This window comes from Trichoderma virens, assembly GCF_000170995.1.
Source record: "Trichoderma virens Gv29-8 chromosome Unknown TRIVIscaffold_5, whole genome shotgun sequence".
NCBI classification, from domain to species: domain Eukaryota; kingdom Fungi; phylum Ascomycota; class Sordariomycetes; order Hypocreales; family Hypocreaceae; genus Trichoderma; species Trichoderma virens.
In genome coordinates, this window is record NW_014013744.1 from 747,847 (window position 1) to 764,989 (window position 17,143).

Below are 17,143 nucleotides of genomic sequence, written 5' to 3' on the forward strand. Positions count from 1 at the left end.
CAAAAAGCACGAGATTGTGCCTCGTGAGACGGTTGGGGAGTAAATCAACTCATGTAAACCCCCAGATCCCCCCTGAATGATGCTTCGCAGTGCCGTTCGGCGGGTATCAGTAGAAACTATTGGAAAGAAAACATTGTACAAGTAGGGGGACATCGGCGATCGCGCAGCGCAGAGGCGTAGAGCCCTCGCTCCCTTTATGAATTCAAGGACACGCCCACTTCGAACAAGAGCTGCACAAACTTCTTGTGCAGGGTGATGAAGAAGTCTGGCTGCCCAACAAGTTCCGCAAGGCCACGAGCTTTGAGCGAGGAGACGCCGCCAGGGCCTCCCATGCGCCTGGTGAAGCCACTGCCTCCTGTCAGAAAGCTACTGCCGCTGCGATCCACAGTCGGCGCATCGATGGCGGATGATGATGCCATATGGCTACCAGGCCCACCGCTTTGCAGGACGCTTCCAATGGGAGATGATTCCGCGGTACGCTCAGCCTCAGATTCGGCCAGTGTTTGGATCCAAGTAGCGAGCTCCCGGAAGGCAGAAGAAACGCCTGCGAACGTTTTCATGGCCAACCTCTCTTTATGGGTGCTGAGGGCTAGGAAGGCATAGACTCGTTTGTGGCCTCGGGCGTGCACATCAGGGATTCGAAAGATGTAGGCAGTGGTGTACCCAGCTAGTGAATCACCAAAGAAAATGGCACCGCCCGACGCGGCCGAACCAGCGCTCTGTGTGGTGACAAAAGACGGCGAGTTGTGATGCTGAGGGGAGGACGCTGGTGTGGCGGTCGAAGGAGCTCGCGGCAGGGTCTCAAAAGACAAAGCTCGTAGACATGAGGCACGAATCAGAGAAAAGGAGTCGGGAAGGATTGGTTCATGGGTCGATGTGTAATCCACGTAGTGCACATGACTGGGATGACGCTCCGAAGTTGTAGACGTGCTAGAGCACGACGTAGTCCGAGAACTCACAGATGACACATTTCTCCTGCTGCGTGGCTGCCTTGGAAGCTCGTGATCCGCATCAGTGTCACTAGATGACTGCGAATTTGGGGGCGAGGCTGGGTCGACGGGGAGAAAGACACGCTCAGCCGGCGCACGGGTACGCAAGGTTGGTGATCGCGGGTCAATGGCATCCTCCCCAGCTGCCGCTGCGTTCTGCTGCCTGCGGGGCAACGTCATGGCGCAATTGTCGCAGGGGCCTTGTTTTCGGGTTACAGTTTCGTCATAGGTCCTACGGTAACTCGAGTCTCGCCGTGGCTGCTGGGACAGGGGCCGCGGGCTCTCGGGAGGCGTGTCGAGGCCACTCACTGCAGTGCCGTCATGACTGGCGCCAGGACCAGTGCCAGGGGATCGACGCAAAGCTGGGCGAGGAGACTGGCCATCTTGTGATAAGCTCAAATCTCGAATACCGTCGGTAACTGCGGCTGAAGACGCCCGAGGCTGCGTTTCCGATGTAGCTGGAGCGGAGCGTGGAGGCTTGTCGCTTGCTGCGGCTGAGCCATCGTAGCAGATGCTACAGGGTGCCGCCAGGCCCTCGGTGACCATCAGGGGAGTTGGCCCATGGATGTCACAGTAATGGGCCAGACATAGCTGCAGATGAAGGGTTAGCAAGAGCGTGGGGTCCATGATGAGCCAACAGGTGCTGCATGTATGAGTAAATGAGCTGGTGGTTAGGATAGGTAAGGAAATTGGTGAAGCAGTAACCGCCAGCACGAAGGGATAATTGGGCCTTTTTGAAGGGGCATGTCAAGTCAATATGAGGATGAAATCCAACGAATGGCAGCTGCTACGAAATAAAGGGCTGCAGCGAGATACAAGAAAATTGCTAGGAAGGGCACCCCCTCGACCCCTTATCAAGTATGGCTCAAGCGTGCGGAACAACAGCACTCACAGGAATGCTTGTGCCATTTGAGCCTCCGTCGAGCGTGTCGCAGGTGGTTTTCCCTCCCCTTCCTATCTCTCTTTTTTTTAGGGGAACTGTGCTACAGACCAGGACACTCGCCCAACAGGACAATTGTCCATGCATTGTAAGGATTTAGGGGTAAATGTTTGTGCTCTCGACTGACTCCGGTGAGGCTGCCAGCAGGATGGGCAATGACCGTGGGAGAGATCATGTGGGCAGATGGGAGAGCAGACTCATCGGAAGCGGTGTGTGCGTGGGTGCACGCTCCTGGAGAGATATGCAACAAACATGACGTGGTAACTCCCGCTGCCATGACAGTGGGAAGCCGTTATGGTGGCAAATGATGAAGGCCCTCAATGGCACACGCACGATCTATCGCCAACACGAAGTCATGGTGCGGAGCTTCAAGTAAAGGGAAGAGAAGGCAGCCAAACTAGCAGCCAATGCAAGGAGAGATAGAAGGGAAGCAGGGGATAAAAAAAAAGGCAACGAAAACAAGGAAAGGGAAGCAGAGCCCATGCCAGCAGCCAACCTGTTGGGTGCTGAATGTGGTGCAGTTCTATTGGAGAAGCCTGCAGAATGAAATGCAGCTTTGTAGGATGCGTTGGGTCGCGCATATGTACATGCTGCATGGGTGAGGAGTGCATGCAACATGCATGAGAGAGAGGGGAGTGAGTAAGTGGTATTGCAGGGAAGCGAGCAGGATGGATGCATGTGATGTGCAGTAAGAGACATTGGGATGCAGATATCAAACGACTTACAATATATGTCATGGCGCACGTGGTTGGGCAGTACTGGAATATCGAGCGGCAAAAGCGAAGACGGAAAAAGAGGCGGTCCACGCGGAAAATGTCCAAGGCCTCGTCGTGCAAGTATCCCGCAATTATATGCAGCAGCGCTGGTGACAGATGACTGTTGCGTATGCGTTTGCAAGGAATTCCCAACGACCTGCGCGTGAGCCTAATGCGTTGTACGGATAAGGAGTTGCGTTGGCTGCTTGTCGTCGACGGCCTTTTTGTGCACTTGTCGTGTAATTTGTGTTTCGCCGCACCCGAGAATTCGATAGCGAGGCCCCGGTCAGGATGAATAATTCCACTGCTGGTCGCCTGTGCTTTGTAAGGCTGTACTATTGGAAACTGGTCATGAAAAAAAGTGCCCAGGCCGCCGTCGATGTAAGTCGCCGTCGCACCCAGCGCGTCCGGCTGCAGGGCCGTTCAGGTTTCGCCGCTTCGTTGGGTCTCACTCTTGTACTGAGACACGGTCTCTTGGGATACTTGATACAGAAACAGACTTCTCAAACACGTCCAGGGCCCCGTCTCGCGTAGTGTGTGGGGTTGTGTGAGAAGCGTCGAAAACGGTAGTCTCGTGACCCAGCAAGTTGACAGGAAAAATTAAAAGTAAAAATAAAAGAGAGAGGAGCCTTTCACAGTCGAGTGGCTCGGTGGCTTGGATGCTGCAAGAATTAACCAAGACGAAGAAGAAAAGCAGCAAAGGTCAATTCCGTCGAAGCCGGCGAGGCCCAATGCGTGGATGGGGCAATGAAGAAGAAAGAGAGAGACGGGAATGGATGGGACGAAGTAGAAAAAGGAAAAAGAGGAGTGACGGGATCCCGGTAAGCTTGGGGAGCTCTCCAGGAGCAACTGGCAGAAAAAGAAAATGAGGTGCCGGTGCCTTTCGATTGAAGGAGGCTCGCTATTTTGGTGCGAGCAGGGCCGGCAGTCTTGATTGATTAGGGACGGGGTCTGGGCGCTTGCAGTGGAGACCACAAGCACAAGCAGCAAGCCATAAAACAAGCCGCAGCAGCAACAGTTGAATGTGGTACGACGTGGGTACTTGGCAGGTACTTGGGCGACGACTCGATTTCTTCCAGGGCCCAGCGATGACGGCCCTGGCCTGTCTTGCCTTGCCTTGCCTTGCCTCGCCTTTCCTTGCCCTGTCTTCGCCCTGCCTTTGCCTTGCGAGTGATGCTGCTGCAGAGTGATGATGATGCCCGGCGGCAGGGCCAGTCACAGTACAGTACAGTACGAATTCATCGGATCGAAATCAACCGACCGGGCTCAGAAAGAAGGCGCAGCCCGGCTCACTTGCGAAGCGGCGACAGCCGGTCCTTGTTCCTGCAATGGAACCTCAAGACGGGACATAGGATGGTGGCTCTGGCCTGGTGTGCGTGTGCGAGAGCTCCCACGAATGACACAGCATGTGCGTGCTCCATTATACGCCATTCTTGGACCTGGTACAGTTCTCCATACTCGATGGTGTCGACATCTCATTCGACGTCAAGCCACCTCCTCCCCTTTGCCCATTCCGCAAAGCCTTTGGCGAGTAATTGTTCTCTCTCACATGCCCCAACACGGCATCGACCGTTGTGCTGCTCCAGCCTAGGTGGCACGTCCGAGTAGGGAGCTGTTCTGGCCTCAAAAAGGCGCTAGAGTGTGGTTTCGCTCAAACTCTCCTTGGTCGTCTTTGCCTAACCAAGGCAAATCTGGCCTCTGCATTGAACCCTATTTAATGAGAGGGCAACCGGTTCCCCATCCTTTGGCCGTGACTGAAAGAAGAGTCGAGTTTCATGAGCCGCCGTGCATGATTGAGCAATCATTCAACATGTTTGACAGGCAAGCGAGGGCACGGCACTGAGTAAAGTTGCTGCGGCCAAGAGGCAGAAGCCGGGGGGACCGCCCAGCCAAGGCACGGAAAAACGCACAAAACGCACGGGCAAGCAAAAAACAGCAAGTGGCAGAAGCATGGGATGCCTGTAAGAGAGCTCGACTCCATCGGGCTGCATTAACTCCGTGCGAGGCGAAACTGTGCCGGCAACATGCTTTTAGCCAGGCGGCCAAACTCGTACAGCAAGTGTTAGTGGCAATACGGTGCTCCTGTCTCTTACTCCCGAGGTCCCGGTCGGCGTGCCAAATGTTCCTGGCCAGATTCCAGAAAGAAAAAGAAGTGGAGGGCCAGAGGTTAGTTGCCGTTGGTCCAGCGAGACCATGCAACTAACTGCCCCATGCACTGCGGAGTCGGGCTCGGAAGGCCACAACGAGTATTTCCATATCAAAGGCTGTGTTTGCATGCACCGCTTCTGTCATTTTTGATTGCCGCATTGATTCACTTTCGCCTTGTCCGTCGTGCAGTCGAGGAGTGGTCGCAATGTCCGAAGCTCATCGGAAGATGTCAACGGCCTGCTACTGGTCCAGGGGTACATAGTAAGCCGTTCGACTGCAGTTGGTTCCCACGTCTGATTCCATAGCAACGGCTGGCTTCGTACTCGTACAGTAATATCAAGCTTCCCATAGGCGGGCAGGATACTTGAAAGCGACATGGCATGCTCTTTTCTTCCGTAGCTTCTCCATAGCAAGTAAAATGAATACCTACTCGGTACTTCATTCGGCATGGTACCCGCACATGGTGCTAGCAGTAGTGCTCGCACTACAAACAAGTGCTCGTTGGTGCTCTGGGCGTTAGAAGAACGATCCGACGCATTGAGGTGTCGGCCATGCCCGAATCGCTGCCGGTTTCAAGAGCGTGGCTCCATCGCCCCCATCTTTTCGTCTTTTTTTGGAGACTGTCTCGTGCGGCCAAAATGGCACCGCTCGAACTGTAGTTGCTATTGTGGCGATGTTTTGGAGAAGCGTTGATATTGCCTGTATTCAGCCAAGCCCTGTTCAAAAACAAGGATGGAGGAAATGGAGATGGAGGAGAAGAAGAGCCGCGGCGCTCTCTCTACGTTGTTCCTTGATATGTCCGCCTCAGGCAACAAGAGGATCTTGGTCGATACTTGTCTGCAGCACCTGATGTGCATGTGTTCTAAAGTAGTGTCTTGTACTCCGTACTGGTCAACATGCAATAGCCTGAAGCTCACATGCACGCCTGGCCAGGCGCTCCTTCGGTAACAGAAACCCCGTACCTGCAGATCTAGCCGGCTAATACAGCTCAAAACAGGTACTATACTATAGGTACTGGGTAGGTACCTGTAGGTAAGAATTCTACCACGTTCCAGGTTCTTTTCTAAGCAGCTGCAGCTGTCAAGTCAACAGATGATGCAAGTTACAGCCAAAGTCAATGCTAAAACGATACAGTAAGACGACTAAATAGAGGGGACCAGGGAGCAGATGCGGTAAAAGAGAGCACATGTACCTCCAAGTGCCCTAGCAGTACCTTGCTGTAGCACCATACTTCCCAATGGAGAATATCAAATACACGAAATGCCGTCTTGGTGCCCCTTGTCGCGGCTACTCGCTTCGTAAATGCACCTCCAGGCCTTTTGAAGCCTGACATGCAGGCAACAAAATTGCATCTCCAGGCGCCGATATACTCGTATTAGCTCTGCCAGCTTCCCTGTGACGAGTTAGAAGTTAGTACTAGGTATAGGTAGTTTCCGCTCCCTGTCGGTACTTTCGGAAACTTGGCGACGTCGATTTGCGCGCTCGCTTGCCATCCACGACTCGGGTTCCTGACATGGGGGCCACGCCAGGGTGGCATGATGAAGCCATCTTCGTTTTCGTCTGACTTCTGTACGATTGCTAGCTAGTCGCACCTGTACCTGTGATCCTCCTACCTACAGTAATACCCAGGTACTAGGCAGTAAAGTAATCCTCGTACGAAGCACGGGCTTCCTTTTTTCCCTCTTCGCACCGGCGGATAACCTACTCGTACATACAGGCCTTGGTTCGCCTCGTTTTTGAGCCGATGCCGGTCCGTGGCGACCACGTGGCGGCGGAATTTCAAAAATCTCGGCCACCGGGTCCTCACGGGTCCCGGCGCCCACTTACAGTACGAGTATACTACTTGGTACCGAGTATTTCGATTGCTGTTTTCTATTACGATTTTATACGGCTTACTATGCCTGTGTAATTTGGAATCTTCATATCTGTATCCCGAGCCCGGAGTACAAGTAACAAGTAGACGCAAGGTCGTATTGCCCCGGGCACACCATCATGCCCAGAGCATATTACTACCACTTCTGGGTAGCATCTCCCTCTTACAACCGTTCGTGCGACGCGGCATATAGAGTCGTGAGGGGTAAGGGAAAATCACAGCCTCTTTCAAGCTACAGTCCAGGCCGTGTGCCGCTCTCGGTGAAACTCGCCCAAAGCTGGCTGAAGGGGGCTTTCCGCAATTCGCCGGCGCAAACAGGGGAACAAGACGGGATCTATCGTTGCGGGACTGGCCGGCTAAGTAAATACCTTGGGTACGGAAAGATATTATCAGAAAAGAACGATAGAGGGGGACAACATGTGAAGCTGTATACTGTAGGAATATCGCGCGGAGCCTCAAATGTGTCAAAGGCATATTGCACGCAGCACCGAGGATGGCGCCGATTCGTGCCCAGAGCGGCGTCAATTACCCCATGGAGTTGACATTTCTAGTTTTTGCATGCGTGACCACCCCCGTCATTGTTTTCCTGCTAGAGGTCGCAGATTGAGCTCTGAAGCGACAGGGACATGGGACATGGGACATGGGACAGGGACAGGGGCAAAGGCCTCAGCTTAGCTTACCCATCAGTTCGGAGTCGCACATGCATGCGGACATGCGTGTTGCAAATCGCCATGTGTGTGTGCATGGAGTACGAGGGCTGCAGTAGTGCCCAAGTGCAGTAAGCACCGTAGCTTTTGCTCCTAAATACAAGTAAGTGTTTGCTCTGCTGTCTCTCCGTCTGTCCAGTTGTTTGCTCCTTCTGACTCTGCGTTGTTGACTACAGTACAGGTATTTCCGCTGACTGCCAAGACGTGTAGTGCACCGAGCAAATTCAAGTACTTGCTTGCCGTCTAATATGGAGACACGGCTTCGGTAATATCGCCTGTTGACTAGGTGTCCTGTCGATACGTCAGAGCTAGCACCAGATCCCAGCCACAAGCATCCCTGATGGGGAAATTGACAAAGCACCGCCGAGGTTAGCTCAGGCTGCAAATGAGATGAAGAGCCCATGATTGAGATGGCCAGCATCGTCCGAAACAAGTCGGTCGTCGATCGTCTATCAAGAACTTGCTTCGGTTTCGGTCCTTTTTTGGAACCATGTGAAAGCCGAGAGCCGGATTCTCGGGTTCGATGCTCGGAGTCGTTACTGGCCGTGTCTTAAAATAAAACAGCCCATGGCCTGCTTACCAGGGACGAGCCGTGCTTGCAACTGTCTGTGACGTCGTCGGTAATGATCAGGATCGTTGGGCGGGATGTTGACGATACTGTACTTGTAGTCTTACATGGCCGGTGTATGCTTTATACGTGTACGAGTAAGAAATTGACAAGACTCACGTACTCATCCGCGTACAGGTACAAGTCAGCATGGCTCTGATGGAGAAATACGGCAAGGCTACCCAGGCGGTACTTTAATTACAAGACTCCTCCCTCGTCTCTAAGCGCTTAGTACCTCGCCCAAGGCTAAATGAAAAAGCCGTAAATGAGCACTTCCCGATACACATCGTGCTAGAAGTATTTCCGTAGATCTCATCCAGTTTGCGAATTTGACAGGTCGCATTTTGTGGGACAAGGGTTCTATTCAGGCCATACTCTTAAGGGTAAACGATGCGGAGGTCCATACAATAACAGTTCAGTCAATGTCTCGCGGTGCACGTGTGTCTGTCTGCATGTACCTTGTCTCAAAAAGTCAAAGCTCATTGAGTCGGTAGTGATAGTAGCAGACACTAGAGATATGTGAAGATACTAGATGAATATATGTACCTAGGTCCATAACAGTAGGATTAATATTTCGCGGTGCACATGTGTCTATCTGCATCTAGTCTGCATACCTACCTATCTATACATAGATACCCTGCAATAACCCAATGGTTTGATGGCTACAGCACAAGTAGGCTAGAATGTCCTTTCGTTCTTTGTTCTACCGATGTGAATCTCTACTTAATAATTACTTACTCTGCTACCTTGGTATCATTTCTTAAGTAGATACACGATTCCTTGAGTATCTGCAACTATCGCTACTATCTTAATATATCTCTAGTATCTGCTACTATCTCAATATATCTCTAGTATCTGCTACTATCACTACCAACCCAGTGAGCTTTGACGTTGAGACATGGGATACTGTGGTGTTAGATAACCATGCCCTATTCGTGTTCTTTGTGCTATTTTCAATTTCTTTACTTACCCCTTGGCGATATTCTGTCTTTTATTTTCTTTGAACAAAGCCCAATCCAAAATTGCCATAACCCAAGATGACGCTCTGTAACAATGACTCTTTCTTCTTCTTCTTTTCACCCAAACAAAGCACCGCGTCCTTTTCTTTCCCACTCTTTTCTAGCAAGTTCTTTTACTTTTTTTCTCTTATCCTTTTTTTCGATACGAAATACTCTCCACAGCCTTGATGATCTTTTTTAATCTTCTTCGCCGCTTTTCATGCTCCCGTTGCCTTTTAAGCTGTGATACCACCTTTTTCTTACTGCCCAGATTTACACGAGTGTTGCATTCTGCTAGAGAGCCTCTTAGTTTCATTTCCTTTTTTCTTTTTTTTCTCTCTCTTCTTTTGGTTATCGTGTTTTTCTTTATTTTATCGTTTGCCGAAACTTGATATTTGGGCCAATCTAATAATCTGTCGACTAAACTCCTGTCACCTGCCGCTGAACTCGACAGGCGTTGCTGTGCAGCCCGCTGCTGTCAACAGCTGGCAAAGCTCTACTTTGCCAACAACTCAACTTGTTGTACTTTTTGTGCACTTTCTCTCCGTTGTCATCTATGGATACCCAGTCGTAACTTTGTTTGTTTACTTTTTTGCCTTCGTTCGGAGTTGATGGGATATTGATACACCTCAAGGAGTTCTCCCCCTTTGCTTTCTGGGATACCCGCTGGAGTATACGACGATATTTGGAGTTTTGTTTTGATCTCATTGGGCCTTCATAGCGTCTCGATCTGAGTCAATTGATTTGCCGATAATCAACAATCTTTTGCTGTCTTGGGGCTTGCTTTGCTGGAAAACAAAATGGGGGACGGCGCTATCTCTGAGGATACCAGTGGATTATCTGCTTTGCTTGACGGTAACAGCATTGGGAGAGAGACAAGAGTTTATTCGAGCATCAGTACAACAACAACTATTCATTCATGGCGTGCCACCGTTGTGAATCTCAACAATAGCGAACCATCTTCTGCCTTCAAGCCATTGCGATATACGCAACCCATTCGAGAAGCTCCAAACCAACACACATCCAGATTCGCATCTCCAGCATCATTCTGTTCTACCATCAGGGATTCTGAGGCCACCACTTCATTATCGAACAGCCCCTATAGAGCGACCCTTCGATCGAGCTCAATCGACTCTTTCTCTTCAACTACTCCCTTCAGTGTTGACGTACCAGAATGCGTCCTACTTGTGCCAAAATCATGCTATGAAGACTTTCAGCCTCCTGAAGACATGCCCATGCTATCAGAGTGGAGGGCCATTCAAGCTCTATCTCCAGCCATGGCGGAAAGCGCTCAAAATTTCTCTGAGATTCAGTTGGACGAATTTGCAATATATCTCGACAAGGACAAATTTCCAGACGAGATGCGATCTTTACACCATCTGAGTACCAAAATCGGACACAGTTGTTTCTACTTTGATGGCATTCTCAGTATTGGCGACACCAGAGTTTATGTGCGCCGCGTCCCGGTAGTTGCTGTTCCTATTGGTAACTACGGTTCAATTTCGAGACACACTGTCCGAGACAACATTTGGCTGCAATCTCCAATAAGTTATAAAAAGGAGTTATTCTACAAACTCGGGAAGCCGGCAAAGGAATATGAACGATTTTTTTACCCCTTTCTGTGGGTGGCAGATTTGGCGAAACATTTTGTGGACTTTCTTTGCATAATGGGGGAAAACAAACGCAGTGTCTCCATTCATCATTTTCGATCAACTTTCGTCGCATGGCTGAAGAAGAGCCACAAGCAATCACCAGAGTTTCTCGAGTGGCTAAATCAACACCCGAGCGATGACTACCGGACTTCGATAGCCGCAAACATAGGATTTCTTCACAAGGAGGCTTTGGGAGTATTAGACCATCATAAGGCTTACTCTCATGCCATTTGGGACGAAATTTGGGAGTTTCAGTCTTTCAAGAGTCAGCCCAAGATCGTGGACCCCCCCACGATTGTCACCCAATATATTTACGACTGTTTCAAACACCTTCCATTTGGCGATCGCCTTCAGGTTGTCCCTTTGAGCCCGAAGACCAAGTCTCTTCGCAATAGCTTAATCCGACAAAGGCGTCTAGAGCTCCCCTCAGAAATACACAAGTCAACTAAGACACTCTCCAAGGCTATGCGGGAGCGTATTGCGAGAATTCGACCAGGAGACACCATTTCAACTCCTCGCGATGATGTGGAATCCGGCACATTGTGGGAACGAGAGTCATCCAAAGGATTCTCCGACGTGGATCGATGGTTTGCACTAGTCCAATCTGTTCATGTCAACAAAAGGGGGGCGCGTACGTTTGATGTGATTTGGTATTACCGACCTGTGGACACCCTCTGTGGCTTGATGAAGTATCCATGGAATAATGAGCTCTTCCTCTCAGACCACTGTTCTTGCTCGGAGGCGTCCAAGATTGACGAAAGCGAAGTCCTTGGTGTTCATGATGTTGATTTCTGGGGTACGTCCGCGACAAGCGCAGAGCTCTTCTGTCGGCAAACCTATCTCCAAGGAGAGAGGAGATGGGTTACGCTGGACGAAAGCCACTTGCAATGCTGCCATACTTCGCTACTGCCGAATCGAAATAAGTCGTTCAAATGCCAACCGGGAAATACATATTTACTTCATTTGGACTTGAAAAGCTCCTTTTCGGAACCTTGTGAACTTGTGAGTTCAGTTAGAGAAGGTGGCCAAAGACGTTATCGATTCAGGAGACTTTTGCGCCGCCAGCAAGTTGACCCAAACGCTCGGGATGCTCGACCAAACGAGCTCGTATACAGCGAACAATTTTGCAAGGTCAGCAGGGATCAAATCATGGGTCCATGCTCTGTGAGATTCTTTAGAGATGGCGATAGAATTCCTACGCCGTATGACCGTGACGGCACAGGAAACCTCTTTTACATCACTCATCAACAAATAGTCGCCGGTGGATTCTCGGTGTATGAGCCAATAAAAGTAGCACCAACTTCCTTGAATCAAGGGTACGATCCCCTTCAGCAGCTGCAAAAGCTCCGTGGAATTGATCTGTTCTGTGGCGGAGGCAATTTTGGCAGGGGACTAGAGGACGGTGGAGGTATCAAAATGAAATGGGCAAACGACTATGACAGCAAAGCAATTCACACCTATATGGCAAATGTGAGCAAGCCCGGAGATGTTCACCCATTCCTCGGCTCGATCGACGATTTACAACACTTTGCCATTCGTGGTCAATTTGCGGACAACGTGCCACGTATTGGAGACGTTGACTTTGTGTCTGGTGGAAGCCCCTGTCCTGGCTTCTCTATTCTAACCAACGACAAGACGACGGCAGCACAACGCAAGAACCAGTCTCTTGTTGCAGCTTTCGCCTCTTTTGTGGATCTTTATCGGCCAAAATATGGCGTTCTGGAGAATGTGCCAGGGATGATTCATAAGAAAGAGAGCCGAGATCAGGATGTCTTCAGCCAGCTCATTTGCTCCCTAGTTGGCCTAGGCTACCAGACACAGTTTTTCTTCTTGGATGCATCGTCCTGCGGGTCACCGCAGCGCAGATCTCGCATATTTGTTATCTTTGCTGCTCCAGGGCTTGAACTGCCAAAGAAGCCGGTGCAAACGCACTCACATCCTCCTAAAACACGAGAGCTTGGAATTGGATGGCTGCCCAATGGCCAGCACATGGCAACCCGAGAGATGCCTGCAGCAACACCGTTCAAGTACATATCAGCAGAAGAAGCGGCAGCCGATCTACCGCCTATTCACGATGCCAAGCCTGATATATGTGTTCCTTATCCTGATCACCGCTCAACCTCGGGATTGACAAAGATGATGCGAGCTCGAATCTCGGTCATCCCTGTTCGGCCGTGGGGAATGAGCTTTGCGCAAGCTTGGTACGGAGACAACAAGGCAGAAGGCGGTTCAGGTACAATGACGGCAGCTGAGCGTGAGCTGTTCACTGGGACGAATGGAGTGAGAGACACATCAAAACTGCCATTGTCGGTGCAGCCCCAGTCGCGCGCATATGGAAGAATGTTCCCGAATAAGCTGTTTGACACAATCACGACGAGGCCGACGACCAACGATGCAAAGAATGGGCGATTACTACATTGGCGAGAAAACAGGCTTATAAGCATCATGGAAGCACGCAGAGCCCAGGGTTTCCGCGACGAAGAGGTTCTACTTGGGGATCCGGTAAACCAGTATCGAATTGTGGGCAACAGCGTTGCGAGACAGATTGCTGTTGCCCTTGGCGTCACGTTCCGCGAAGCTTGGGTGGCGAGTCTGAAGAGGAACAGGGAACTGGAGCGTGCAAGCAGCCGTGGTGTTGAAGAAGTTAATGGCTTGGAAGAGAATCCGGTTGGCTGTGAATCCATCAGGATCGGTGATGGAAGAGGCACATCGGCAAGACAGTCTAGGTTCCCAACACCTATAACGCAAAGCATCAGGGACTCAAGACAGTTGGCGCGTGCAAATGGCACAAGAGTCTCTACACAAACCCCAGAGGTCCCGGCGAGCAACAAGCGTCCACGTTCGACAAGCGTGGTGGTGGAGATACCCCAGTTCATGAAAAGACGGAAACTGGATACGATGTGAATACCAGTTGTATTCGATTTTTACAGTTTACTTTGATCAATTAGTACCTACTAGAAATCTAATAGTACATATTAATATAGGCAAAGCAGATCGTTAAACACAAACATATCACTCTCGATTTTGTCATCTCCCAAGTGTATTTACTATTCCATCCCGAAGAACGCCTTGTATGCATTTCCCGTTGCAACCCATGGCATGAAGTATCTTACTCTTTGATTGATCCCAAATATTGTTCGCCCAGTTCCCCCCCGCTTCACTTCACCTCTTTCTTCGAAATCGGCTATTATAGCCCGGACCGCCCTTGGCCCCATGGTTGCGCAGCTTCAGCCTGTGGAAATTTGCATGTGCCAGCTGGTTCACCTTTCGTGCCGTCTTCTTTACCACTCCTTCCTCCTTGGCAGGCTTTTTGACCTTTGTGTCGGGGGTATCATCTTCATCTCCGTCTTCGAATTCGCCGTCAGATTCGCCTGCGACATCTGACCTGCCCGTCTGAGCCTGTGTATCTGCAATGGTATAGTCTTCATCTTCCTCCCCGTCACTTTCGTTGGCCTCCGCCAGATTTGTCAGCCGCTTGGCCCGAACTGGTCGCATGTTGACTCTCCGTGTTGTTCGTTTCTGTCCCTTCTTCTTAAATATCTTCATAGGTCGTCCATCCCGATCTACAGCATCCTCTGTAGGGCTGTCGTACATTCCTTCATCGTCAAATCCACCTAATGGTAGCTGTTTAGTTTGACTATCTGGCTCCAGTATGTCCTGCTTTGCCTGTGGTTCCTGAGGTTTCATAGGAGGCAGAATTGGACCTCTGGATTCAGCTTCAGCGTCAGCTTCGGCTTCGCGCAGTGCCTCAAGATCATCATCCAGCTGCTCTTCCTCGACTTTCCGAAGACTGGCTACTATTTCGCTCAAACCGCGAACCAAGGGCTTCCGCGGTAACCTTAACGGCGGGGCATCAAATGTTGTGTTCTCGTCCAGTGTCGGGAGAGAATGCCTCTTCAGAAACGCGGGAGTATCAAACTGAAGCTTAGATACAGATGTGGGCGTTCCGGCCGTATTCTGCCCTTCTCTCTTCTTCATCGGTGTTGAGAATAGCTTTCGTTTGCTCGTGGATGTTGGCGTACGGCCGAGATTGGCTGTAGCCTCTTCGAACAAGCTGCTTCTGGGCTTACTGGGGGTTGCCAGGGAAATGGTAGGGTGGCTGGTCCCCTTTAATGGACTTTTAAATTCTCTTTCCACCAACAAGTCAAATAGGCCGAGGACCTTGCCATCTCGTTGAGGTGTTGGCCCAATAGATGTTACTGGCGCTGGGCTGAAGAGCTTCCTAGAGATGGCCGGACTATTCATATATTCGTCGCCGTTTGGAGCCAGTCGCTTGGAAGGGGTCTCGGCATGTTTGGCTCGCTTCATGGGAGTTCCAACTGGTACAACGTCTGATTTACGCTTTTCGTGCTTCTGTTTGGACGTCGAGGTATCTGGAGGAGGGGCTAGCTTGCCAGCTATTATATCGCGAAGCTTATTATAATCTTTATATTTCTGGGCTTTCGCAAAGTTAGCAAAGACAATTGATAGGCGGAAATTGTCGAGCCGCAAGCGCAAGCGCACCTATAACGGGAGTATTCTTGATGTCCTCTCTTCCTGGCTTCTTGCCGCCATGTGTCTTTGCCCAGTCTGCCTCCCATTGCTTCAGGTCTGCTCGCACTTTCTGAGCTCTTGCTTCATATTCTTTCTTGAGGTTCTCGTCCATGGTAGCCTCGGCAGCAGAGACTATAGAGAAAAGATACACCAGCTAGAGTGGGAGATGATGGTTTATATCACAAGTGACATGTCTGTTGCCCAAAAAAATAAAAGAGAGAAAAAAACAAGTTCAATGGCAGACAGAAGAGGGAGACAGACAGGGCAGCAGTTGGAGAGACTGGAAAGCTCCTTTGTTGAAAAGCGTCATGTGGGGAACTGCAGGTCGCGAATGGAAGCGCGCTGCTTGTCATCAATTTAGTACAAAAGCGCGTCTTGCAGAAGCACTTAAACGCTACAGGCTGACTCCACTAACAAGGCCCCTGTGGAATTGCCGAATCGCCGCACTTGTGGCGTATAAACGCCCTGTATGGCCACTGTGCCCCGCCAATCGAACCCCAGGATTCCGCAACCTCCATCGGTCATGGCTCGCATCTTCTGATTCTTGCATCTTCGCCACGCCGCTTGGCAGCATCCTCCAGACAGCCTCAATATCGTCGCGCTGCCTCCATGGACAGCGGTCTGGCTGATGAGAATGACGAACTACAGCGCAAAGTCCTCCAGAATACACTGCAAGAGGTGGCTGCAAGAGAGCAGCTGGCAGATGGCAACTGCTGCGTCATCTGCTTAGACGCTGTTAGCGATGCTTGCGAACTGGTTCCCTGCGGACACGACAGCTTTGACTATGTCTGTGTATTGAACTGGCTCTATGACAAACCACTGTGTCCTCTGTGCAAGAGAGATGTAACCAAAGTGCACCGAGGACCTCCCGAACATCGAGAAACAACTGTCATTGAACCAAAACCACAACGACCTGAACAACTTACTTCAACAAGGACATACTCTCACCAGTCGTCGTTTCTTCGCCCTCGAAGGAGGACAGCGAGGATCCCCAGGATTACAACCAACGAACTTGATGCTGAAAGAATCCAAGCACATCGGCGCGAGGTTTATTTGCACAAGAGATTCTCAAAGCATGTCGGCTCAAACAGACTTTCCCTTTACCGGGAGCTGACACCAAGGCTATTCTGCAGCGACGAGGCTCTCGTTTCCCGCGCACGGATGTGGATTCGCCGCGAACTGCGAGTGTTTTCATTTCTCAATGCTGATGAATCTGGCCCTACCCCATCTACCTCTCGTTCAGGTTCCGGAGATGCAGCTCAAGCCCAGGCGCGGCGAAGAGCAAACAACGCCGAGTTCTTGCTGGAGTACTTGATTGCAATCTTGAAGACTGTGGATATTATGGGAAGTGCCGGTCAGGCGGAAGACATGCTGTCCGAGTTTCTTGGCCGAGATAACGCCCGGCTGTTTCTGCACGAGCTTCGGTCATGGCTTAGGAGCCCCTTCACAAAGCTCGAAGACTGGGATCGAGCGGTGCAATACGACCCGGTTGTACCAAGGGGTTCATCACCTTCTGCTTCTTCTGCTCCAGAATTGGGACACACTCGGAATGAGCGTGCATCGTTGACGCAGCGCAGCCAGGACCGGTTCAGAGGGGATTACTACCGCCCCGGGCTGGCTCAGCCTTACCGAGAAGATAGACGAAAACAGCGGCACGAGCCTTACAGGCGTGAAAGGCGAAGAAGGGAGAGGAGCGCTTGATGCTGACGATAGGTGGGGAAGGCTAAGCGCTGAGTTGATGGTGAGGGCTCGTATGGCATATTTGAGATATGATACTTTGGACATGATGGATAGAAGGAAATGATACCCAGAACTGCTAGACGGCGATGATTCTACAAGGAGTTATTTAGGCATCCTCATTAATGAAACCATCCTGGTTTTAAAATTGCATCCGTTTTGATGTGTTTCTAATGCCCACCGTGGCGCTCCGCAGCTAATCAA

General features: G+C 50.7%; 4 protein-coding genes across 4 annotated transcripts; 2 read left to right on the forward strand and 2 right to left on the reverse strand.

Moving 5' to 3' along the window:
* Window positions 1-194: 194 nt before the first annotated feature.
* On the reverse strand, window positions 195-1,595 carry TRIVIDRAFT_23243 (uncharacterized protein; the record flags this gene model as incomplete). Its single annotated transcript, XM_014102003.2, has 1 exon — window positions 195-1,595. A coding segment is annotated over one exon (1,401 nt), but the record flags the coding sequence as incomplete, so codon positions are not given.
* Window positions 1,596-10,177: 8,582 nt separating this feature from the next.
* Window positions 10,178-13,264, forward strand: TRIVIDRAFT_349 (uncharacterized protein; the record flags this gene model as incomplete). Its single annotated transcript, XM_014101929.1, has 1 exon — window positions 10,178-13,264. A coding segment is annotated over one exon (3,087 nt), but the record flags the coding sequence as incomplete, so codon positions are not given.
* Window positions 13,265-13,831: 567 nt separating this feature from the next.
* On the reverse strand, window positions 13,832-15,314 carry TRIVIDRAFT_37545 (uncharacterized protein; the record flags this gene model as incomplete). Its single annotated transcript, XM_014102204.1, has 2 exons — window positions 13,832-15,108; window positions 15,173-15,314. 2 exons carry the CDS (start codon window positions 15,312-15,314, stop codon window positions 13,832-13,834), a joined length of 1,419 nt encoding a protein of 472 aa, XP_013957679.1.
* A 497-nt stretch (window positions 15,315-15,811) lies between these two features.
* TRIVIDRAFT_147091 (uncharacterized protein) lies at window positions 15,812-16,903 on the forward strand (the record flags this gene model as incomplete). Its single annotated transcript, XM_014102205.1, has 2 exons — window positions 15,812-16,158; window positions 16,228-16,903. 2 exons carry the CDS (start codon window positions 15,812-15,814, stop codon window positions 16,901-16,903), a joined length of 1,023 nt encoding a protein of 340 aa, XP_013957680.1.
* Window positions 16,904-17,143: the final 240 nt, after the last annotated feature.